This window comes from Candoia aspera, chromosome 5, assembly GCF_035149785.1.
Source record: "Candoia aspera isolate rCanAsp1 chromosome 5, rCanAsp1.hap2, whole genome shotgun sequence".
NCBI classification, from domain to species: Eukaryota; Metazoa; Chordata; class Lepidosauria; order Squamata; family Boidae; genus Candoia; species Candoia aspera.
The window spans coordinates 92459126-92483481 of NC_086157.1; the positions used below are offsets into that span (position 1 = coordinate 92459126).

The 24356-nt window shown below is 38.3% G+C and overlaps 2 protein-coding genes across 2 annotated transcripts in view; one reads left to right on the forward strand and one right to left on the reverse strand.

Moving 5' to 3' along the window:
- The window catches only part of BRCA2 (BRCA2 DNA repair associated), a 41943-nt gene extending 30770 nt beyond the window's left edge, over positions 1 to 11173 (reverse strand). Inside the window, exons 1-9 of the mRNA XM_063304728.1 lie at positions 11082 to 11173; positions 8935 to 9180; positions 7068 to 7158; positions 3839 to 3873; positions 3704 to 3744; positions 3495 to 3606; positions 2685 to 2740; positions 2482 to 2596; positions 901 to 1917 (exon numbers count right to left, since the gene is read on the reverse strand). Of these exons, the coding sequence (XP_063160798.1) occupies positions 901 to 1917; positions 2482 to 2596; positions 2685 to 2740; positions 3495 to 3606; positions 3704 to 3744; positions 3839 to 3873; positions 7068 to 7158; positions 8935 to 9180; positions 11082 to 11160 (1792 nt within the window). The 5' untranslated portion in view covers positions 11161 to 11173. The remainder of the gene's footprint in view (positions 1 to 900; positions 1918 to 2481; positions 2597 to 2684; positions 2741 to 3494; positions 3607 to 3703; positions 3745 to 3838; positions 3874 to 7067; positions 7159 to 8934; positions 9181 to 11081) is intronic.
- Positions 11174 to 19115: 7942 nt separating this feature from the next.
- Positions 19116 to 23760, forward strand: ZAR1L (zygote arrest 1 like). Its single transcript, XM_063304448.1, has 4 exons — positions 19116 to 19941; positions 21720 to 21812; positions 22319 to 22393; positions 23272 to 23760. The coding sequence occupies exons 1-4, from the start codon at positions 19231 to 19233 to the stop codon at positions 23413 to 23415; spliced, it is 1023 nt and encodes a 340-aa protein (XP_063160518.1). The 5' UTR covers positions 19116 to 19230; the 3' UTR covers positions 23416 to 23760.
- The last annotated feature ends 596 nt before the right edge of the window (positions 23761 to 24356 follow it).

Consider the following 24356-nt stretch of genomic DNA (forward strand, 5'->3'; position numbering starts at 1 on the left):
ACATTTGAAATTACAGTCTATTTTTGGAATGGTGTACTGTATACAGTCCACATTCCTTTTCATAAGCTCTTAGGAGGACTTCCTCCATCCTGGGGTAAGGGTAAGGGGCGAGAATTCCTCTATTTTTACAGTGTTATTTTTACTTATATTGGCCACCAGGAGGCAGTACATGACCAGTTTCATTCTATTTGAAACTTGTCAATTATCAATTACTATGAACCTACAGTACAGCCTTGTGTGGTGCAGAGTGGTAGGCAGCAGTATTGCAACTGAAACTCTCCCCACAACCTGAGTACGATCCCAGTGGAAGCTGGATTCTCGGGTAGCCGGCTCAGGTTGACTCATCCTTCCACCCTTCCGAGGTCGGTAAAATGAGTACCCAGGTTGCTGGGGAAGGTGATGACTGGGGAAGGCAGTGGCAAACCATCCTGATATAGTTTGCCAAGAAAATGTCACGGAAGCAGCATCCCCCCCAAAGGGTCAGACATGACTCGGTGCTTGCACAGGGGACTCTTCACGTTTCATGAACCTACAGTAAGGTCTGGGGCTGTGTATACCTGATAAGTACCAAATAGAACAAAACAGGCCTCCTTGTGGTCAATATCTGAAATTACAGTACCTTTTCTTTGTTACAGTATTAACCATATCTTCCTACTTTATCTACCTTACTCTACTTCCTCATTTGCTTATAATATTCATATTTATTACTTGTGTGAAAATTTTATGTGGCTATCAAAGAAAATGACTTCAGCAACATGTAATAAACATATAACCAGTATATTTCCAGTAGACTTTTTCCAATGCAGTGAACAGAAATCACAGCAATGACCTGGCACACATATGGAACTTTTAAGGCTTAAGTTTTAGAAGTCGATGCACAAAGGAATATAAATATTGTACCTTCTTTCTTGACTGGGATTTCAGAAAATTCAGAGACACCAGACTCTAACATTGGCATAAAAGAAGTAAGGGATCCATCTCTTTGTGTGGTTCCTTCTTCCTCCCAAACTAGAGAATTGTTTAGAGCATAAATGAATTTTTTGGGTCGCCTTCTCAAACTGGAAAGTGAACTAGTATTTTTCAAGCTTGACCTTGTGAGTTGTCTGCCATCAATAGAAGTTTGACTTGAAATATTACCCAGAGGATGGTCTGAAGGAGTTTTAAAATTCCTTGAGAAATCAGAGCAACTATTTTGGACTTCTGAGAATTCTGTTAAAGTTCTGCTCTTCATTAAGAAATAATTACTTTCTGGAAAATTTACAAAAGAAGACTGCTCACCATCTGCATGTTTCAACAATATTGCATCATTCTTGATCAACAATGGTGAGTTTTCAGGAGAACTTATCTTATTACCTTGTATTGGACTTGATGGGTTTAACATACATGATTTTAATATTTTAGCACATTCTTTTTCAACAGATGATGTCCTACCCTGAGAAGTTTTTTTGACCTCTAAGGTAAAAGATGAACTAATACCCTTCAAGGATTCTTTTTCAAGCTGCGTTATTTCAAGACCAGACAAGTCCAACTGAGACCACGGACAAAGCAAAGATGATGGCATATCCGCCTTTCTGTTCACTGCATTCTGTATTTCTGGAACATTTGTATTCAAGTTACACTTAGAAGATTTTAACTTTCTTTCACATTTTGCTACACTACTTTCATTAGAAGCCTTAATCATTTCATATTCTCCATCAAATTCATCATGATTCTCTTCATAAAAAACAGCTTTTTTGTTCTCAACTGAGTTTACTTTTTTAAGAAAAACTTCACTGCTGGGAACACATTGAGAAAAATTATTGTCTGTTCCATCATGATTATCTTCATCCTTTGGTGCATTTGATGGCTTTTGGTATCCACCTAGCTCACCAGGAAGTGCATTCTTACCAAAAGGCTCATTTAAAAAACTTTCAAGATCTGTAAATAATTGCAAAGCAACAGCATCAGAAACAATAACCTACAAAGAAACTTGGTAACAAAAAGTTATATGACAAGGCAATCATAAAATCTAGGTAAAAGCTTAGTAAATATTAATGTAACTATTTGTACATGGAAATCTAATGTCCATATGAAACTATCTGTAATGGTATGTGGGGATGACCTTGGGAGACAGGGCAAGGAGACACAGCCAAGATAAAAGGCAGCTTAGCCAGTAGCAGGAATATGGGTGGGGCAAGAAGCTCAGAAGAGACCCTCCTTAGTTTTTTGGGGCTGTAAAGGGGCTGCAGGGGAGAGAAGTACTTTCAGACTTCTGATAATGTAATCTACAATAAATTTTCCGGTTTGGTCTATCTAGTAAGGCTGACACTACCCAAAATATTATAAATAATTGTTTACTTATTTACTAAACAAAAATAAACAAACAAATAAATACGGTATCCTAAACAAATATTGTAATATTTGTTTAATAAATAAAAATCTTAAACAAAGAACAAGTAGCAAACAAGAGTAATAAACTGCTAATAAAGAACAAATGCTCACTGTGGATTTTGCTGTCCATTACTGCATATTCAGTTTCAATTCCTGATGAAGATTGCCTATTAATTTTATTGCTCCTAAGACTTTTCCCATATTTAGAAAAAAGACCGTATGTGATCTAAAAACCAAAGCAATCAAAATTAATTTATACAACTTACATATTAGCTGAAAATTCTAATACCAAAAAACGTACAATCTTTACTTACAGTATCAATTCTTTCATTATGGTTCTTTGTTCCAGGAACTGAATCATTTCCTCTGTCTGCAATTCAAATAAGAATATATATTATTTGTAGTTAACTTGAGATTCATTAGTGGAAGTCAATGTTTTGTGTCAAACTTGTATTTCGTGAGGCTTTGTGAAGATTTTATTCCAAAATACAGAACATACTGTATGTATTTAATAAAATGAACTCAACAATGAAATATTCCATTAAAACCAGGGGCACTTATATTAAGCTTGAACAAAGCCCTTGATTGCAATGAATTAAGTATGAGTAAATATGGATCCAACCATATTTATCCCTTTTAGCTACCTTTCTAATAGACCTGTAATTGTTCAACTTATAACCAAATTTTTAAAAATACACTTGATTTCACATTTATTTATACCCAGCCTTTAATTCAGGAACTCGAGGTGATTTCTCCTATTTCTTCCCCACAACAATAGCTCTGTGAGATAGGTGGGACTGAGAGACAGTAACTAGCCCAAAGTTATCCAGTCAGCTTAAGTGGCTGATGATTGGCTAAAACCTGGATTTTCCCACTCCTTGTCCATCACAGTAATCGGTATATCACATTGATTCTATCTATACTTCTTTAACCATATAGAAAATTAAACAAGTATATGGCTAAAAATTATCAACTGATTTCAACAATAAAGAACAATAATTTTAATAACAGTCTATAAATTATATTAGCTACAACTGCAAAAGGCCTTTCCCTTGTAGCTATTCTCTGTATTTACTGTTATTTATCCTCACATATTTTAGTGATAACCATGTCACTTTCATTACCTATTATGACTGTTGGAGAAAGTGTAGGGGGTGTTGCTAATGAACTTGACCAAGACATATCAGGATCTGCTTCTGCTCCCAAGCTCTCAGAAATGCATTTTTGTGTCTGAAACTAAAATATAGTGAACAATTGTTTATACACACACACACACACACACAGACACATATGATGATATTCTTATAATTAAAATATCTTAGAATAAAATTACCTCAAAAACCTTGGGTGTTTGTAGTAAACTTTCACTTAGTACTGAAAATATGAAAGAAGATATCTATCAGTTCTTAGAACGAGCATATATTTACTAATACATCTTTCAATGCAATAAAAAGGCATTAATATTTACCATATTTAGTTTTTGTTTCTTGTAAAACAACTGGACTGAAATATAAAGAAAAATAGTTATTTAAATCAAAAGCATCCTTAAAAATAATTTCAATTACTATAATTTCATAAAATATAATGAATGATGTCCATACACCCAGCTGATCTAAACAAGGTATACCTTCTTAAAGTAAAAATGGATAATCTGGGAGCTCCTGATGCTATAGTACTAATGAAACCAAGTACACAGTCCTTTGATTAGCCACTTTAATTTCTCTAAAAGGCAACAATAACTATTATATAATAATATAACATTTTATGTCATCAAATTGAAGGTAATTATTTTCTCACCTCTCTTCAGAAATATATTCACCTATCAGAATTTATCCTTAGGAAAATTTACTTATCCTGAATGTTCCAGAGGTATGGCATTGCACCATATATACTTCTTAGGTAAAGGTAAAGGTTTCCCTTGACGTAAAGTCCAGTCGAATCCGACTCTAGGGGGCGGTGCTCATCTCCGTTTCTAAGCCTTGGAGCCGGCGTTGTCATAGACACTTCCGGGTCATGTGGCCAGCATGACGACTCGGAACGCCGTTACCTTCCCGCCGAAGCGGTACCTATTGATCTACTCACATTTGCATGTTTTCGAACTGCTAGGTGAGCAGGAGCTGGGATTAACAACGGGAGCTCACCCCGCCGCGCGGTTTCGAACCGCCGACCTTCCGATCGACAGCTCAGCGGTTTAACCCGCAGCGCCACCGCGTCCCCTTCTTAGTTGGTGGGATATGGGCAACAATACTTCTTAGTTGGTGGGATATGGGCAACAATACACTGCCTGGCACAGTAGTCTCTGGAGCACCTAGACTAGAACAACAATACTTGGGGTAAAACTAGGCTTTGATTGCACTGGGGTATTTTGGTCAAAATGTGTCCAAAATGATTGATACTGTCCTTAAAAGGTAATGGTGCATGTGGCATGGCTGTGATTAAGATTGGTTACCTTGTCTATTTCTTTCCCATTCTACCAAAAGTGTTAGCTAAAAGCCTCAGTTGTTCAGATCCACAGGCCCATCAGTTGACAGCCATAGCATATGCAAGAAAAAAATAATATGGCATCTGTATAGTATAAATTGTTCATATGTTGAAAAATAAGAGAAAAGGGAAGAATGAATGAGATGATCCGAATGATGAAGGTAGGCTGATCTTGTAGAGTGAAGTTAAATACATGTAGGGAAATGAAGATGTAAATTTAACTATGAATGAAAAAGCTAAAATGTATGTCACAAGGTATGAATTTATATCATCTAGATTGTTGTTGGTGTGTATGAAAGTAGAAATTCATAGACAGTGATAGCTGTTACTGTTCAACAAATTGTGATAAAGAAATGAGCAGGGATGAGTTTTGGGAACAATTGTGGAACATTCTGAGTGAATGTGATCTACAGGAGGAAAAAACTCTGTTCGGTAACATAAATGAAATATAGATGGGAACAAAATGAAAGGATAAAGAAAAAGTGACCAGACCTTTCAGAGATCCAAGAATTAATGAAAATAATAATAATATGTGTATCTTTGAATATCTGCTTGGAAAATGTTCTGTTTTAAACGTATGGTTTAAGTACGTGTGTATGTATTCAAACACACACACAAATGGAAAAAGGCTGAATCAAAATGTTTAACTGATTTGTTCTTATATGATAAAAGATCAAGATAATTAATAAAGGATACAAGAAAGATGACAGGTTCTGAATGTGGGATACACCACAATTTGGAACTGTCAAGGAGGATCTTATGCAGGCATACAAGAAAAGGGAAGATGTAAACAAAACCAGAGAGAAAACTGAACAACTACAGAAAAACAAAGCATGGGCTTTTGTACTAGTATCATAAGATAAATTAATCTTCCAACAGAATGAATGGAAAGTGGACATGAGAAAAGAAGATATGGAAGCTGCTTGGAACAGAATGAAAAGAATTATGCTACAAGTGCTTCAGAAATGTATGGAGTATACTAAGGGAGAGTACAAAAAAAGATGCTTGGTAGAATGATGAAGTGAAAGGCTATAGATGAGAACCAATGCATATAGGAAGACGAATGCTACAAAAAATTAGGAAAGATATTGTATAAAGAGAAAAAGGTAGTTGCAGCAAGGTATAGTTAAAATTAAAATAAGCAGAAAAAATGCAGAACAATTTTGCTGGCAACAATTTTTTTTGGATATAGGTGAAAAGGAACTAAACAAGATCCTCCAGCAGAGCGAATACTACTAAAAACAAAAGTAAAATGATTTGGAATGAAACTAAATAGCAGAATATAAGAATGTGTTTCTGTCCATTTTGTTGAGTGAAAAAGAGGAAAATGCAGAAAATTGTGGTTGGATGGAGTTGATGAGATTCTCATAAAAGAAAAACAAAATGGAAGTGGTGGCGAGAGCAAGGATATTTCACAACAGCAAAAAGGTACATAGAAAAATAATGAATGGCATAGATGTTAACTAGATATACGGTAGTTACATCATTTTTTTTATATATTGTGCCTTAATTTGTTTGGCTAATTATTTCTTACATCTCCAGAAAATGTACCCATGCAAAATAATTAAACAGCTAGATTTTGAGATACTTATTGCCATGGAGAGCCAATCTGGTGTAGAGGTGAGCCAGTTTGCTGTAGTGGTTAAAGACACCAGGCTAGAAACCAGGAGACTGAGAGTTCTAGTCCTGCCTGAGATGCAAAGTCAGCTGAGTGACTTTGGGCCAGTCACTCTCTCTCAACCCTAAGAAGGCAGCAGTGGTAAATCACTTCCAAAAATGATGCCAAGAAATCTTCATGTACATGTCCAGGCATTTGCCAGGAATCAAGACTGATTCAAAGGCAGAAAAAAAGCCATGTGAAGAGACTATATTACACCAGAAAAGATTTCAGTAAAGCAATAGACTTGTAAATGAAAATATACTTTTCATATTAAAATACTGTATTTTCTAGTTCTAAGTAAGCTACAACTTTTAAAGCATATAAGCTTCTGTACAGTCACAATTGTTGCAAATCTTGGCATCAGTTTTGTAGCAATTTCTGCTAGGATGGTACTCAACTAGTAAAGACTGAAACATCTCAATTTTATATCCTGATTGTGATGATAGCTTGATTCAGAAGGCAAATTTAGCTGTACCAATGGAATTGTTTTTTTGTGCTATTGTGGACAAAGATCTAGATCTGCATCTGCATCTGTATATAGATCAAGGAGCTGCACCTTGCAAAGACACAGGAACTAGGAGGAGTCATTCCTTCATTTGATTGATCCACTTGTGTTCTCAGTCTAGACATTTCACTGAAAGTTTTACCTGTAACAAAGAAACGTAAACAATAAAACATTTTCAGTACTAGATATAGTTCAATATTTCTTTCTACAGTTGTCTTAATTAAATCTTGAGGGCTATAGGAATTGAGTTTGTTACTTAGCAAACCATTTCCAGCCCCACAATTCCATTGCCCTCTTTGCTTATATTCACTTTCCTCCTCTTAATAGTTAATCAGCTTATTGTGGGTACAGGGCATATTCAGCCAACAATGAAGGGTTATCCCCTTCCCTTTTCCCTTAAGGGCTTTTGGGATTTTAGCCATGTAAATAATGGCACTCTGAGAATTAAAACTGTTTATAGAAATGAGACATTGCCACTAATATATATGTACATCATAGTGATTTTATTTATTTAATTTTATGGTCAAAGACTACAACAAATATACCAGAAAATAACAAAAACCATTTGGTTAACTAAAACTTATGGACAAATGCTTATGAGGAAAGGTACTGAAGTTACAAAACTTGCTAAGCAATTAAAGATTTGATAGTGATGATTACAACAAATTTAATGACAGAGCTCTCTATCTAGATTCTGTTTTTCCTACAAGAGCTCAAAATGGCACACACTAGGATCTCTACTCTGTTTATTTACCCTCCAAAACCCACTCTTATGGGATAGGTTCAGTTGAGGAATAGTAATTGAATCAGTTAGTGAATTTCACAGTGGAAATGGGATTTAAACATGAGTCTCCCCAGTCAATACCAATCATTAGCTGCACATTGTCTTGGTTACCCTGAATTTGCTGTCGATTCCTTCTTATCAGCGGGTGTTACCATTTTGGCAACATAAAGGATGATATTCAGAGAATGTAAGACATTAAAACTATATAACACAATTTACATAGATTTTGCAAATCTGTATTTTGAAGAGTGAATATTAATGATTAATAAAATGTATGAAGCACCAAGAATATTCTAAAGATACTGATGTTAAATATTTTAACAAAGCATTCCAATATGCTAAAATGCCTCAGAAATATAATTATGAAATGTAAATACTAATTAGGGATATGGAACAATTACTGATTCAGGAATGAATTCCAGAAAATTCCATTTCCTCCTGGCTATGCCATTCCTAGGACAGTTCTGCAATTTCCAGAAGTGAATCTTTTGAACCAATGTTCCAGATGTGGTATTCTGGATAAAACATGTATTTTATGGCCAGACCACCACTGAAACACCTCAAACCCTTTCCAGTTCAAAGGATTTTCTTCTGGAAACTGTTGAATCACTCTAGAAATAGAATGGTTTGGGAGGAAACAGAATGCTCAAGAGTACTCTAGAACATTCTGTTCCTGGATCAATGAATTTTGACTTCAAGTTGTACACAAAAAGTTGAAATACAGTAAGTTGTCTAATACATACCAGATAATACATAGCCAAGATGAAATCTGGTCTACACACTTTCAGTTTATACCCAGAACTGGCTGAAATTGTCTTCTATTCCATTGTATCATTCTTTTATGACAATGGGAAAAAAGCTATTATTTACAATCACCAACACTGCAGAGAGAATGGGCATCCCAGCAAATATATTTATAATTTACTGGAAGTCCGTTCTATACAAACCACAGTCCTTGAGTTGACCCCCAAAATTAGTCATTGCTCTAATTTATGTAGCCAGAAAAGTACAATCTCCACAGAAGAGGTATCTACATTGTAACATTTTATTTTCATACTACATTCATTTTATAAAAGCTATACATCCAAAAATGTTTATAATTCTGGTTAGCCTATGTATCACTTCCTACCGTACCTGTTTCTTCATTGAACTGAGCCAATTCTTCTATAGGAGAAGTAAACATCTTTAAATTTTCATTCCGGTCTTTAAAAATCATGGGAGTTGATACTGATGGGTTATTTATAGACATTTTCCCCTTTGGGGTTTTAAAAGTATTTTGATCCCTAGTTTTATGTAAGGGGTCTTCTGTTTTTTTCACATCATAAGGTGGAGCTTCTGAACTGAGTTCTTCAAACCAATTGAGACTTATAGGTCCTAGGTCTAAGAAAAATAGTCAATACATTATTTAGGATATCATGTTATAAGTTATAATGATTTCATGATAAGTCATTATTACTACAGATAACAATAGCTTCAACTAAACCTACTATACATTATTTTCATTGGAAAATGCTTTAGAAGAAATATTTTCTTCTATACCTATAACTGATGTAGGTTAATCTTTTAAAAATATTATTGTATAATACTGCATTCTCAGATAAATATGGACTATCATCAAATACTACTTTCTATGCATAGAATGCTTTTCTAAAAGGCAGGGCATCCTATATCTCCTCCCATTTACTTTAGAGAGAGGGCTTAAACTGTTCTGAAATTCTTCCTGTAGTTCTTTTTCCATAGTTCTCAGCTACATAAAGACTCCAGTGACTCTTATGTAAACAATTAACTGCAAGCTTGTCTTTATCAGCAAAAAGATTCACCTCCATGCCTGATCGTTGGAAGGCTGTTAGAAAGAGAATCAAAGTCTCCAGGCTAATGTACACAAGGATATGCTGTTTCCAATTGGGAAACAGTTCAATTGCTGGGGTTTTTGTAATCCTATCCTTTTCTTCTCAGTAATCTTGCTAATGAGACCTCTGTGAGAATCCTACTTGGAAAGAATCATTTTCAGGTTTAGGCAGCAACCCAGCAGCCTAACAATGGCCAGCAAACTCTCGAAGAGTAATTTGCTGTCCATTGACATTTGGAGGACTTTCCCAATGGCTGGGACCAAGCAATGCAATCTGTTCTCCCTACTGTGATCCTCACAAATGACCTTGACCAATCTATGTTGCTGAGCTGCCAGCCACACAGTACTTGCAGCTTCCAGGCACTGGAATTCCAGAATCTGATGGCCTAGGCACCAAAGTGAATGAGAATTGATGGTGCTAGATGTCCAATCCCACATACTACCCTTCACAGAGGGAACTGCAGCCCGTAGCTCTAGGCCTGCTCCAATATCTTTAACAGATATAGCCTCCCCCCACTCTCAAAGGCCCCACTTCATGCTAGGGGCCTTTGGGGAGAATAATGGGATACACAACTGGACTGTATCCTCTCTGGGACAAGCCCGCCCCTTTGACCACCAGCCCCAAGAGGGAAGAAAAAGGCAGGAGTGCCATGTGTAAGGACTCTCTGGCTAGCACAGCCCACAGAAGAGAAAAGAGAATGTCAGGCTTCTGGTAGCAGCCTGGACTGGAAGAGGTTAATTCCAAGAACAAGTCTTGGGATTAACAATATGTTATTGAGAAGATTAAAATAAGATAGGAATTCCAGTGAATACTTTCAAATTAAAATTTTATACCCCCCACACACACACACAAGGCATGAAGAGTCTGGCTCCTGTGCTTTTTCATTGTAAAGAGAAAGTTGTCTCTTTCATGAAGGAGGGATAAACCTCACAGCCAACCTAGGCAATATCAGAAAAAGGTGATAAAACATGGGAACCCTGGCAATACCTGCAGTTAATTGTGCACAGTTTCATCTTTATGGTATACCAATCTTCCTAAGTTTTCTTTAAGCTCTTTTTCTGACTTGTCATTCTGAAACTGGGGAAACAGGTATCCCCTCTCAGAAGTAGCAATAATTTCAATCTTGACTCCAGAGCAAGTAGGAAGGAATACCCACTGTATGATACATTGTATCTGCTGTAGAAAATGGACCTGCAGTGTACTGTTTACAAAGTTAAGTCTTACATTCCAAGGAAAAAGCTTCATAGAGTATTTTGGCTTAACTGTTTCTTAAACTGCAGTTCCCACAAAATCTGATATCAAATGCATTTGTGCTATAGGAATAAAATAGGCTTAGGCCCAGATAACTTTAGAAAAGGAACATTGAAAAATTGAAAATATTCAGTCCAACATAGACTTCTTAGATATCTATGTTATAATTTGAAATAGTACCTGATTCACTGAATTGTGCTTTGAATATTTCAAACAAAGATGGTTTCTTCGCAGATGTATCAACATTTTTTTTATCCATCGCACTGCTGGTACAATTAAGAAAGTCTGCAAAATAATGTTCAGTGTTCTCATAATTACATTAATTTATCATATTTGATAGAAATTCTATTTCTTTTTCTTCTAGACTGTTCAGACATCATATACCCTCCCAAGAAATGCAAATATTTATGTCCACAGCACTAACACCATGAATGAACCAACCAGTTTATAATATAAAGCTGTATAATAACTTTATAATAACCCTATTGCTCCTTTTCCTGCCTTTCTTGTCTTGATTCATTTCACAATTTTCTTAAAATTACACTGTTCTTGGCAAGTTTGTAGCATTTATTTAATAACCATGCTTTTATACAAAGACCAAACAAGAATTTAAAGGAAGGTGGAAAGGAGCAGGTGCATATCAGATCAGCCAGAACCGAAACCCAGTATGCTTTGGGTGCTTCCTGTTTTAGACAAAACAAAATCCAGATGAAAAGTATAGGGCAAGGTTAATGGGCATTATCCCCTCTTCCCCTTCAGTACCTCCCAGCATGGCATATCCCACCAGTCCACATCTCCCAGTGCTTTCCCTTCCCATTTTCTTTTCTCTTCAGCCACTGCCATGGATATTCTAGTGAATATAACCCACTTGATCGCCCCTTGGTTTCCCTCCTTATAGCAAATCTAATTGCCCCCCTCCAGCTCCTTTCTTTTTAGCTGCTGCTGTCCTTGGTTTTTTCTTGGTGTCCTCCTAGCCCCCTCCTTCAAAATTTATTCAACTTGAACAGTTCTTTGGTTTATGTGTGAAAAAAAAGCTCCATTTTTTTTCTGCACATGAAGCAAAACACATGAAACATGCATAGTTCAGTCTGGGTATAGACCAACTCAAAACCAACTGTTATGTATACAGAACAGTTTGTGCAATGAGTATTTTGATGTTTAAGAACATCCCTTCTTAAATCATAGTTCATTAAGCTAGAAAATTAAGTCTGAAAATACCAGGTGAATTTGTTTTGACAAATTATGAGGGTTGGTTCAAACACAGATCTAACAGTCTCTTAACTAGAATCAAAAGACTGAAACTAGACTACAGGATTTTTTACTTTCTGAAACTGATTCCCTTAGTTGATAGGCAAGTGTCATGAGTAAGGATGAAGAGCAGGGGGCTCCCACCCAGACTGTCAAGCGCATGCGTAGCACTGAGGAACTGTTCAGCCATTCAAAGAGACACAGATCGGGACCGCCTTAACCTTTGGGGTTTATATGGCTGGGTTTTTCCCACGCTTCCTCAGTTTGTTAGGATTCTTGTTAAGTACTAGTAATAAATATTAGAGACCAAGTCATTGTCTCAGTGTGTTTCCTGGTAGTTAGGACAGCAAGAGATTCAAGACAAAATGTAATCAATCTATGAAAATTTCTGGCAGTTTTTGTTGTGTAATGACTATAGTAGGTGATTTTTAAGGGAGATTAGACCACACTTCCAATTTAAATTGTTACGTTGTCTCAAAATGGTATGTATATATGACTTGTTGTTCCTTTGCAGAATTGTAACATGTTTTTAAGGATGTAACTTCTAGCTATAAGTGTTGCCACAATGAATCCAAAAAGATAGGAAAAAATATCCTGCAACTGCAAATGTGTTTTATAGAAACAAACTGCCTGAAAGGAATGTTATTACAGGAATATGCTACATCCCACACTGGACCATAATACTGCAATTTTTGAGACACTGAGTGGCAGGACCATACTTGTCAATCAACCTGAAGTAGATTCTCACAAGCAACAAAAAAACTAGACAATGATGTTAACAAGGAAACCAGCTCCTGCATCTACATCAACAGCACCGTCAATGGCCCCAACAAGTACCTAAACAAGTCAGAAGAGCCTTCACATGTTCTTCCTCTAATGTAATATATGCTATTATCTACTAGCAATGCTCCTCTGGATTCTGTGAGGTCAAATGGAGCAAACTTTTTGTAAAAGAATTAAAGGACACAAGTTTGACATCAGGACTCAAAATAGAGTATTATCAGAGCAGTTCAACCTCTCAGATCTCAAAGTGGCCATTTTAGAAAAACAAAAACTTTAATAGCACAATTGAGAAAGAGATTGCTGAATTTGCATACATCAAAAGTTACCAGGCTATCATAAAAGGTCTCAACGAACATAATGAGTTTTTAACACATTACAATTGTTAATGATACTTCTATCTGTCCTACATGTGATCTGCATCTGGATAACCAACCTATCTTCCATCCCATTCCCCCTCTCACCTCATGCCAATCTAAATCCTATTCCAGTTTAGCAATTCTGTACATTTGATAAAGTGCTCAGAAAAGCTTTTAATAAAATGTGTTTGTCAGAAAAGGTACCACCAGACTGACAAATGTAATGAGTATAGAGATCCAAAAGGACTTCCTCATATTCATTAAACTAGTAACAAATTGCCAAGATTTAACATACAGTGTTGCTTAAAAGTTTGTGAATCCTTTTGAACGTTCAGTATTTCTACATAAATATGACCTATAATGTGATTGGTTCTCCACACAGTTCTTAAAACTAGATAGAGAGAAACCAATTAAACAAATGAGTCAAAAACATTATACTTGTTCATTTATTGAGGAAAATTATCCAAAGCTATATATTGGTGTGTGGCAAAAGTATGTGAACCTCTAAGATTATTAGTTCATTTGAAGGGGAAATTAGAGTGTGTTTCAAACAATGGAATGATAATCAGGTGTGAGTGTGGGAGGTCCTGCCTTATTTAAAGAACAGAATTCTGGGTATTTGCTAGTAAAGTCTGATATATATATATATTTATAAACAACAAAGGTATGTGGAAGTGTGTCATGGCTTGAACAAAGGAGATTTCTCAGGACCTCTGAAAAAGTTATTGATGCTCACCAGGCTGGAAAGGGTTATAGAACTATTTCCATATAGTTTGGATTCTATCAGTCCAGCAGATTGTGTACAAATGGAGGCAATTTAACCCCACTGTTACCTTTCAACCAACCAAGATCACACCAAGAGCATGGTGTGTAATACTCTGGGAGGTCTCAAAGAACCTCAGGGTAACATCTAAGGAACCAAAGGCCTCTCCTGCATTGGGGAATATCAGGGTTCATGAGACTACCATCAGGAGAACACTGAACAACAATGGTGTGCATGGCAGGGTTGCAAGGAGAAAGCCACTACTCTCCAAAGAGAACATTGCTGCCTATCTATAGTTTGCGAAAGACCACATGGATAACCCAGAAGGCTACTGGAGAAATGTTCTGTCGACAGATAGGACCAAAAGAGAACTTTTTGGCTTGAATAGAAAGTGTTATGTTGGGCAAAAGGCAAACACTGCATTCCAGAATAAGAAAGAATCTGTGAAACATGGTGGTGGCAGTATCATGGTTTGGGTCTGCTTTACTGCCTCTCAACCAATACAACTTGCCATCATTGATGGAACTATGAATTCTGAATTGTACTAGCAAATTCTACAGGAAAATGTCAGGGTATCTGTAGGTGAACTGAAGCTCAAGAGAAAGTGGGTCATGCAGCAAGACAGCAACCCAAACGCACAACTTACACAACCAAAGAGTGGTTAAAGCAGAAGAAAGTTAATGTTTTGGAATGGCCAAATCAAAATCCTGACCTTAATCCTATAGAAATGTTATGGAAGGACCTGAAGCAGGCAGTTTGTGAGGAAGCCCACTAACATCCCTGATGTTGTTTTCTAAGGAGGAATGGGCTAACTTCCTCCAAGCTAACGTGCAGAACTGATCAACAGTTACTGGAAACATTTGCTTGCAGTTATTCCTGCCTAAGGGAGGCACGCCAGTTACTGAAAGCAAAGTTCACATACTTTTAGCCAGTTTGATCTACTGGTTAAGGAAATGGGCTAGAAACCAGCAGTCTGTGAGTTCTAGTCCTGCCTCAGGCATGAAAGCCGGCTGGGTGACCTTGGGCCATTCACTCTCTCTCAGCCCAACTCACCTCACAGGGTTGCTGTTATGGGGAAGATAGGAGGAGCAAGGAGTATTAGGTATGTTCGCCGCCTTGAGTTATTTATGAAAATAATAAAAGCTGGATAATAAATACAAATATACAACTTCAGATCATTTTCCTCACATTTTAAGTCATATTTATGCAGAAATATTGAAAATTCAAAAGGATTCACAAACTTTTAAGCAGTACTATAAATATAAATCCCAGCAGATTGAGACAAAACTCTAAAAATAACAATGAAAAACAACTTGGCTGTGACTTCGAACTGGAAATCTTGGCATTGGGTATGATATAGCTAAAAGAAAAATAGAGAAAAGGACATTAAAATTATCACGTCCAATATCAAATTAAATTTTGAAGAAAGGATCTGTGCTATCTTCATAGCCACTGAAACTTACAAGGGGGGAGGGAGAAACAAAGGCAATTGGTGAAAAAGCTAGGAGTTGGAAAAATGTTTCATGTAGGCTTTTTGATATATATTTATTTGCTGACACTTGTATTCCAACTAAGATTACCAAAACCCTGTATCTCTGTAAGCTTCATTTGCTTTTCTGAAATCAGCATCAATGGCCCAATACTGTATTTTGTCATTCCCAGTACAAAACTATTATGGAGAATGAAGCTAAAAGACAGATTCTTTCTCCCTCTCCCACCTCCAGACATGCTAACTAGGTTCTAAGGACATAAGCCTGTACAAAACTGGGGCCTGTATTCAGCAGGCCAAGTTTGCACCTACTCAACAGCCTTTGCCTCTGTCTTTGCTGCTTTAATGCAGGTTTCTACATAAAGCAGGAAATTAGACTTGATTGACTATTTGGCCCATTTCAGTCCTATCATTCTGTTAGGCTGCTATCCTAATATACTTGCCTAGAAATTAGCTCTTCTATTTACATAATATCTACAAATAAGCAAGCATCCAGTTAGGCTTGCCATGATTACACAAGTTTTCCAGGATTAACTCAGCCCTAGTTTGATGAAATCATCTGGTTGCACAACACACTGAACCCTAACTTCACTACATTGACCGGCTGGCATAACATGCAGCCACAAATGCATTTTAGCCTAAATTGTGCAAACCCAGCCCATAGAGGGCTTCACATACTAATTTAATGTAACATGTGAGTAGTAGGCAAGAGTATTAAGTATGTCTGCCACCTTGAATGATATATAAAAAAGGGGGATAAAAATATAATCATAATCATCCTAAAGCCAGTTTGGTGTAGTGGTTAAAGCATCAGGTGGGAGACCATCCATGAGTTCTAGTCCTGCCTTGGGCACAAAGCCATCTGGGTGACCTTGGGCCAGTCACTCTCTTCTCTTAGCCCTAGGAGGAAGGAAATGGCAAACTATTGAAAAATCTTGCCAAGAAAACTGCAGGGACTAGCCCAGGCAGTCGCCAGGAGTCAAAAACTGACTGAACCGCACCAAAATCTTCATCATCATCATCCTAGTTAAGATCTCGCCACGACCAAACAGGATTTATCCAACAGAATCCACCGTCAGCGTCCCTTTCCCTCAGACCGCACCACCTCTGCGTATGGAGAAAGAGCCAAGCTTTACAGGGTCTCTCTATCCCAAGCCCTGGAAGAAAACCCGACCTGTCCTCCCTCGCATGTTTCACCTCGGCGCCTCTCTTCATGGAACAGCAAGTTTCTGAGCAAGGGACCCCGCTAAGAGGAACCTTCGGAAAAGCAGCCCCGCGGAAAAGTAGCTCAGGGCAGAAATCAACGGATGAAGGAAGGTCCCTCGCAACCAAGCGGAAAAGATGCGAAACGCCCAAGTCGCCTCAGCAACAACTTCCTCCGAAAGACAAACGAAGGCGCCAAAACCCGCCAACGCATGCGCAGTTCCAGAAGGGGGCAGTCACAGTTTATCCACTCTCGTAATCCGGAGGCCTTTCCTAGGGAGCAATCCTCGCCCCACGAGCGGAATCAGACGATCTCCTGCTGGGAACGGCGGAGTCCAGCTCTCGCCTCCGCTTCCTACTGGAAACTGTATGAACACCCGAAACTTAAAGAACCACCAGTGGGTAGACTGTAATGGTTTAGTCCTGCCGCGCTCAAAGGATCATGGAACTTGTGGTTTTTTTTAAGGACTGGCCCATTTTAGCAGATGAGTTTAAGCACGCCTATAACGCTGCGTTTTCTTAAGAATGCTTATCTGGAATATCAGATCGAGGCTGCGAAAGTCTGGGCGACCCGCAAGATGGCAGTACGAAAATGCAAAAACCTCTAAGATTCCTAAATTTCAATGTAAACTGTATATTACGCCTAAGGGCAATTTAATGCAATATAATTTTTGTTTGTTTTTCCATTCCAAGGCAGAAGCAATACTGGAAGTATGCCTCAAACCAGAGAATTCTGATAGTTCAGGGACAGGCACACATGATGGTTTCATTTTTCTCTCAAGAGAAGTTAAGCTCCTCTCCTCCTCTCCATAAAGCTGAAAATTGTGCACTGAAATGCACTCACTCCTTTTAGTTACCATACATCAGTGTTTCTCAGCCTCTGGAACTTTAAGATGTGGACTTCAATTCCCAGAATTCCCCATCTCTTATGAAAAAAAGTTTATATTTTCTAGGTTTAACTGATTTGCTAGATTTACATCCGTCTTTCCTCCAGTTCAAGGAGACATACTGTACGTAGTACTCCCTTCTCCAGTTTCTCTCCACAGCAACCCTCTGAAGTTGGTTGGACTGTGAATGACTAGTCCAAAGTCAGTGGTAAGCTTCTGTAGCTGAGGATGGACTTGAACCTGGATGAGTACGCACATGAAGATACAAAGAAACACATATTTTCCTTTATGTTCATATGACAGAAATCGGATTCACAGACATCATGCTAAGCCAAACATGGTTTGATTGTACATACTGTGTAAACTGAGAAAATTGTTACTCACACAGCATATTAAAACTAAGATTCTGCACCATAAACCTTGTTAACAAATTGCAATGGTTAAGCTAGAACCAAACATCACATTATGACTGTGTGTTGTGTGAACAGTGGCCGTTAAGTGGTTTATTTTGTTTTAGTATGCTGTATTAACACAGTTAATTGTGATTTCTTCAGTAAAACCATGAGTTGGGACCTAAATCTTCAACATGATGGCCTCCACGCTCTATGCCCCATCATTTTAAGTTTTTAAAGCTTGTTTTAATTTAAACAGTTAAATGGAAAGTTAACATACTGCTAAGCAAAGTGCCACTCAAGCATAATTTTATTTCCATGAAGGCTTCAAGAACATACATATATTCCAGAGAAATTCTTCAAAAATACATATGAAAAAAGCAACAATCCAGTATTATTTAAAATATGCCCACCTGCTTAGAACAATAACAGAACCATCCAGAGGTTAGTGAACAATCTGGCCAGGTTGTTTTCTGACATATGTGGGACCGGTTATACTCAGCAAACAGTGGATTGACTGGATTGACTCAGTCGCCTGAATTCAAAGAGCGTATTACATAATAAATTAACTATATTGGCTGCATTTGCACATCCCATAAAATCACATTTTCAGCAATAGAACTGATGCTCTACCTTTTGTAGGTTTGTAAAGAATAGGACTTTATATGGCAACTGGACAAATATCAGATGTAAAAGAGTGAAATCAACCAGCTGTTTATTGGATTACACCTCCAAAATCCAGTTAACAGTTGACATCAATGTTCTGCCTTGGAGTAAATGCTTCCACTTCCCAATATTTAGGTAAGGGTTAATTTTCGGTAAAGTGACATCCTTTAGTTTCAAAGGATCTGCTAAATCATAGTTTCATCTTTCCGGTTACAACCAACTCAATCCAAAACCTGCCCGGTTCTTTTTGAACGCTTCTGCTCCAGCATGAACGGTTCGTAGCTTACAAACGTCTAGTGGAAGCGCTTTGTGTCGCTAATGCACATCACTCTTGCGGGTCCAAGACCTGTTAACTCCCTGCAACTCCGGCGCGTAAATTTCAAGCGTATTTTAGGAGCGACGTAGTCAGTACAAGTGTTCCGTTAATTAACGGAGAGCGTTTATTGCTCTTCGCCACTAGTAATGAGCGCTAATTACACCCGGGGGGGATAAAAGCCAGGGCAGGCGGCGAGGCCCTTTAAAATCAGGCTCCCCCGCCGGGCATGGAGCGTTTCGTCTATCCGCCCTACAGCGTTTATCAAAGCTATGGGGGCACCTTTACCCCCAGCCACAACGTAGCTACGAGGCTACCGTCCAAGCAGAAGCAGCCGAACTGGAAACAAAGCAAGACCGGCGGCATTTCCAATCCCTACAGAGGGGTGCTGTCTGCCCCTTCCTCGGCTCCCCCGGCGTCTTCGCCGGATTATTTAGACACGTACAAGCGGGCGCAGCTGAAGGCGCTGCTCTCGCACGTCAGCCCGGGCCTCACCCCGCGGCTCCGCAAAGCCAACACCAAAGAAGTGGGCATTCAGGTGAACCCGCGGGTGGACGCGGCTGTGCAGTGCTCGCTTGGATCCCGGCCGCTGCAAGCCGTCCGACCTCAAAGCCCCTCGGGCCGGCTCAGCCGGGAGCGGCCGCTCCCGGGCGTCTACTCGCCAGTGCTCGGTCGCCGCCTTTTCACCTTGCCCGAAGCGGCGGTGGAGCCGAAGGAGCCTGCCGAAGGGTCGGACTCGCCACAGCTCACTGAGGAGCCCGAGGCGAAGAGGGTGACCCTAGAGAAGGGGGACCGCGGCCCCGAAGAGAAGGCTGCGCCTGAGAATGGGCTGCCGGAGGACGCTGCCGCAGGCTTTGCCCAGCAGCAGGTCGGAAAAGGAGGCGAGGCTGGAGAAGGCGGGGGCTGCGCCGCTGAAGAGGGCAAAAGAACCACCTTCCAGGTGAGCTGCGCGGTGGTTTTCCGCCGACGCTACGCTTGGTTGGGAATTTTTCCAGCCTCTGGCAGCGGGGCTCGGTGAAAGGCAGAAACGGGAAGGGCGTTTTTTCGAAACACCGCGGAAGAACTTGCTGTTAGCGGGACGCTTCGCGACCAAACCTGCCTACTGCAGTGTTTTTTCAGCTTCAGCGCCTTTAAGATGTGTGGACTTCAACTCCCAGGATTCCCCAGCCAGTACTGGAGTTGAATTCTGGGAGTTCAAGTCCACATATCTTAAAGTCGCTGAGGTTGAGAAACACTGCAGTAGTACGCTGTGCAAGGCCTAGCATTTAAATTAACCGGTCACGAGTATGATGGACATGTGAACATAGCTAGAATATAGCGTGTGTTTGTTTGTCTCCCTCCTCCCACGACCACAGAGGCGTGGAATTTAGTAGTATTTGTATTTACAAAAGCTGTTGCGATTAAGATGCTGCAGAGTCTAGTTAAATATAGACCCTGTTTTATACCCATGTTCTTCTGGCTTCACTTTTTTGAGTTTAGTACTAAGAATTCTGCTAGTAAACTTTTTCTGTGGGGTGGTGATTGATATGTGTGATAACTTGGCAGCTGGATGAGAAATAGGTGTAAAAGGTTTCTTGTAGGTGGCAAAATGTAATGGATATTTTTGGTTGTGGGAGTAGCATAAAACGGTAAAAAATGAACTGTCTTAGAACTTGGAAAACATACCTTTTTCTTGCATACATGCTTGTAGAACAAGGTAAATATATGGTGAATGGCATTGTTATGAAGCTTATTTCTAACAGCTTCCAGCCTCAGCTAAATGTTAGCAACCCTTTCTAAGATCCAGGTTACCACCAACTTTCCTCCGGAGGTCTTACCTGTTTCTGGAATACTAGCTATGATCTCCAAGAGTGACCCATAACATAGGTGTAAAAAGGAGAAACTTTATCTGAACTCATAGTTCAGGTCTTAAATGTTTCCTGCCTAAGATAGTTGCATACTTTTACTTGTTCTGAATCAGTTCTTTTAATATGAATATTAGAATTGGTTTCACCTTAGTTATTCTAAGGCCTGGTCCATGTGGTATACATCATATGCTTTACTTGGATTTGGCTTACCATGTTATGTGAATACTTGTTTATTCAGTTGTGATTATGTAAACCATGGTTAATAAGATGTGGGAACCTTGGCACTAGTTTCAGAGGAGGCTCTTGGAAATTACAAATTGAACTCTAGCCACCAATAATTCAAGAGTTGCTAAGGGTCTTCTTCATACCCCACTTAAACTTCTATAAATATTAATCCAAGGTATGTAGTCTTAAATAATTCAGTAGTAAACATGAAAAGGACCTTGCAGATTGGCCAGCATAGTTTGATAGAAACAGATATCATAGTGGTACAAGTGAAACTTCATTGGATTCATTCATTTGATCTACTTTAAAGCTTGCCCCCCCTTTTTTTTTGTCTGTTTGGACTAAAAACCTTGGAGTGGAACCTTGTATCTGTTCAGAAATAGATCTAGGTAATTTAATATGCTCAAAAGTATGCCTTTTAATCTTTTTTTAGAAGTTACCAATTCCTGATTTTGGTGACCATAAACTAGCACAGCTCTGCCACGAAGTAGACATAGTGGTGGGCAGGCTTAATTGAACTGACTGCAGGAAAAAAGCAGTTGTCTTTAATGTTAATGGATTAAAGTAAATTAGTATGATTTAAGAATAATCCTGAAAAGCAAATTTAACTTTTGCTCTACTATTCATGAACAACTTTCCATTGCAGTTCTTAGAACAGAAATATGGCTATTTCCATTGCAATGACTGCAAGACCAGATGGGAAAGTGCCTATGTATGGTGCATTTCTGGAACCAATAAGGTACGTTTAGAAGGACATTAGAAAAACTGCTTCTATGGAGTAAACTGTAAATTTCAGAAAAGGATTGAATGTCTGGACTGTACATCAGTGAGTGTAAGTGCTTCTCAAACTTGCAAAATCTTTTAGCGTCAGTTTTGACTGAGAGCAGCACTGGAGGTGATGTTTTTGTAATACAATCGTTGCCTGTTAACTAGAGTGGTGATCAGCCGCAAATGGTGGAAGGCAGTAGGGTGTTCATGGTTTTCTTGTTCACTGTCTCTTAACACAAATTATATTTTGATACATTGAATGAAACATTTTTTGTTTTGGGTTACATCAGGCCATGTTTCATGAATGGGAAATCCTAAAATGAGCTAAATAGATTAGAACTTTTAATGTCTGTTTGGCACACTGAGTTTTGGTTCAGTTGGGCTGCAGTGTATAACTTTATGATGAATCAGTGATAGATTTTAAAGATCCTCTGATGTGAGGCTTTTTCTCTCAAATGTAACCCCTTTCATTTTTAGGTATACTTTAAGCAGCTTTGTCGCAAGTGCCAGAAGAGCTTTAATCCCTATAAAGTGGAAGCAATTCAGTGCCATGTAAGTAAGACTTGACATTCAGCAACTTATATTAACACATTGAAGGAATATAGAAAATGGAGAACTTCTGTTTCCTTTGGTTTGCTTTTAAAGCTGGCTTGAAATTCACCATAAATTAAGGAACCATTTGAATAATATTCTGCTAATATGCAACCCAATTCCCCAAGACAAATTGACTTCAATAAGTTGTCTTTCTCTCGACAAACAGTTGCAATAAATGTGGATCTTTGCAGCTTCTCATGGGAAAGCACACTAAACCCTCAGTTTAAGGCTTTCATTTAGCAGACTTTGGATGCAACAGACAAAATTTCAGGTCAGACAGCCTGTTGGAATCAGAAGTTTGCTGTATCTGAACTATAAGGCACTTACATTTATGATAAATCATATCATTTGTATTTATGTAATGACTTTTTGCAAATGATACTTTTGGACTTAATAGATATGTGGGAAGAATTAATGAATGCACTTCCTCTGATGGAGTGTTAGATCAAGTCTTAACTGTTCACCAGTAAGTATGGGTAATTCAAATGTTTCATTTCCTTGTTCCTAATACAACCAACCCCAGGGATCAGTTAGAGAACATCAGAAGACGGTTATTACTACACTATGAAAAATGTAGGGTCTGGCCATTTTTAAAGCTTTCCTTAATCCTGGTCTAATATGGGTGTAGTGTGCTTATCCTTATGCAAGTCTACCTTTGCTTGTTTAGTGTCATTTGGAATCTATGGCACATTGGTAAAATAGGATTAGCTTGTACCTTAGATAAATGAAATGTGAAAGATGAACAATATTCTAAAGTTTCTATGAGATTATTTTTCTTGTGATTATACTTTAATACACTTGTTTTAATTCTACTAATTAAAGTTTGTTATCCTAAGATCTGTTCGAAGTCTCGTTGCTCCTGCCCCCAGAAAAAAAGGCACATTGACCTTAAGAGACCCCACCGGCAAGAGCTATGTGGCCGCTGTAAAGGCAAAAGATTGTCCTGTGACAACACCTACAGCTTCAAATACATTGTTTGATCTGTACAGTTTGTGTGCTGAGGTTGCATTTAGCACTATGCACTTTGTTTCATGACATGGATTTGACTTTAGGATTCTGACCTGGCAATGGATAATGGACTAAAGATGTTTGTAATGCTAAGATATATTTGTAATTTATCACTGTACTGCCTAATTAATAAAACTTAAATTCTAATTTAATTGTATTCCTCTTGATGAGCATTAAAGAGACAGTAAAGCTGATACTGTAACTAGAAAAAGGTGGAAAACTTAGAGGGATTTTTACATAGATTAAATCTTACAAACAATATGATCTTTCTGCCATCTTTTTGTAGCGATACATTTTCAGGATGTTGGATACAACTGAAGTTAACTTAAAGATTGAGCAGTATCTTACATATCTACTATGGCGTTCTGTAAAGACATGTGAAAAGATGTCTTAAATTGCTTGAAGGAAAATAGAGTACCCTATTGTAATAGATTTGTATGATAGAGGTAACAATCATTAAATGGAATAAAAAGCACAATAGTCTTCCTGTGTAATCAGATGGCCTGTCTCTCTCGTTGAAATTAAACAGGAACAAATACTTGAACATAATAATGGAGACGTTTACTTAGGTATTTTGTATTAATAATGTAAAACAATGATTTCTAAACTAATATGCAAATTAAATGTATTTGAATTCTGTGGCATAGTCATCAGAAACAAGTATGTTAGGAAACTATTTACACAAAATGCACTTTTGTCCTGGGAGGAAAATTACTTGCAAAACTAATTTGGGAAAATGACTAATCAGGGATATATTAGAAGAAATGCATACTGAGAGCCAGTTTGGTCTAGTAGTTAACGCAATGGGCTAGAAACCAGGAGACTTGAGAGTTCTAGTCCCGCCCTAGGCATGAAAGCTGGCTGGGTGACCTTGGGCCGGTACACTCTCAACCCAACTCACCTCACAGGCTTG

Coding starts and splice junctions, on each gene's coding strand:
- ZAR1L (XM_063304448.1), top strand. CDS start 19,231: ATGGAGCGTTTCGTCTATCCGCCCTACAGCGTTTATCAAAGCTATGGG. Junction 21,813..22,318: donor GCATTTCTGGAACCAATAAG/GTACGTTTAGAA, acceptor TTTCATTTTTAG/GTATACTTTAAGCAGCTTTG. Junction 22,394..23,271: donor TGGAAGCAATTCAGTGCCAT/GTAAGTAAGACT, acceptor TGTTATCCTAAG/ATCTGTTCGAAGTCTCGTTG.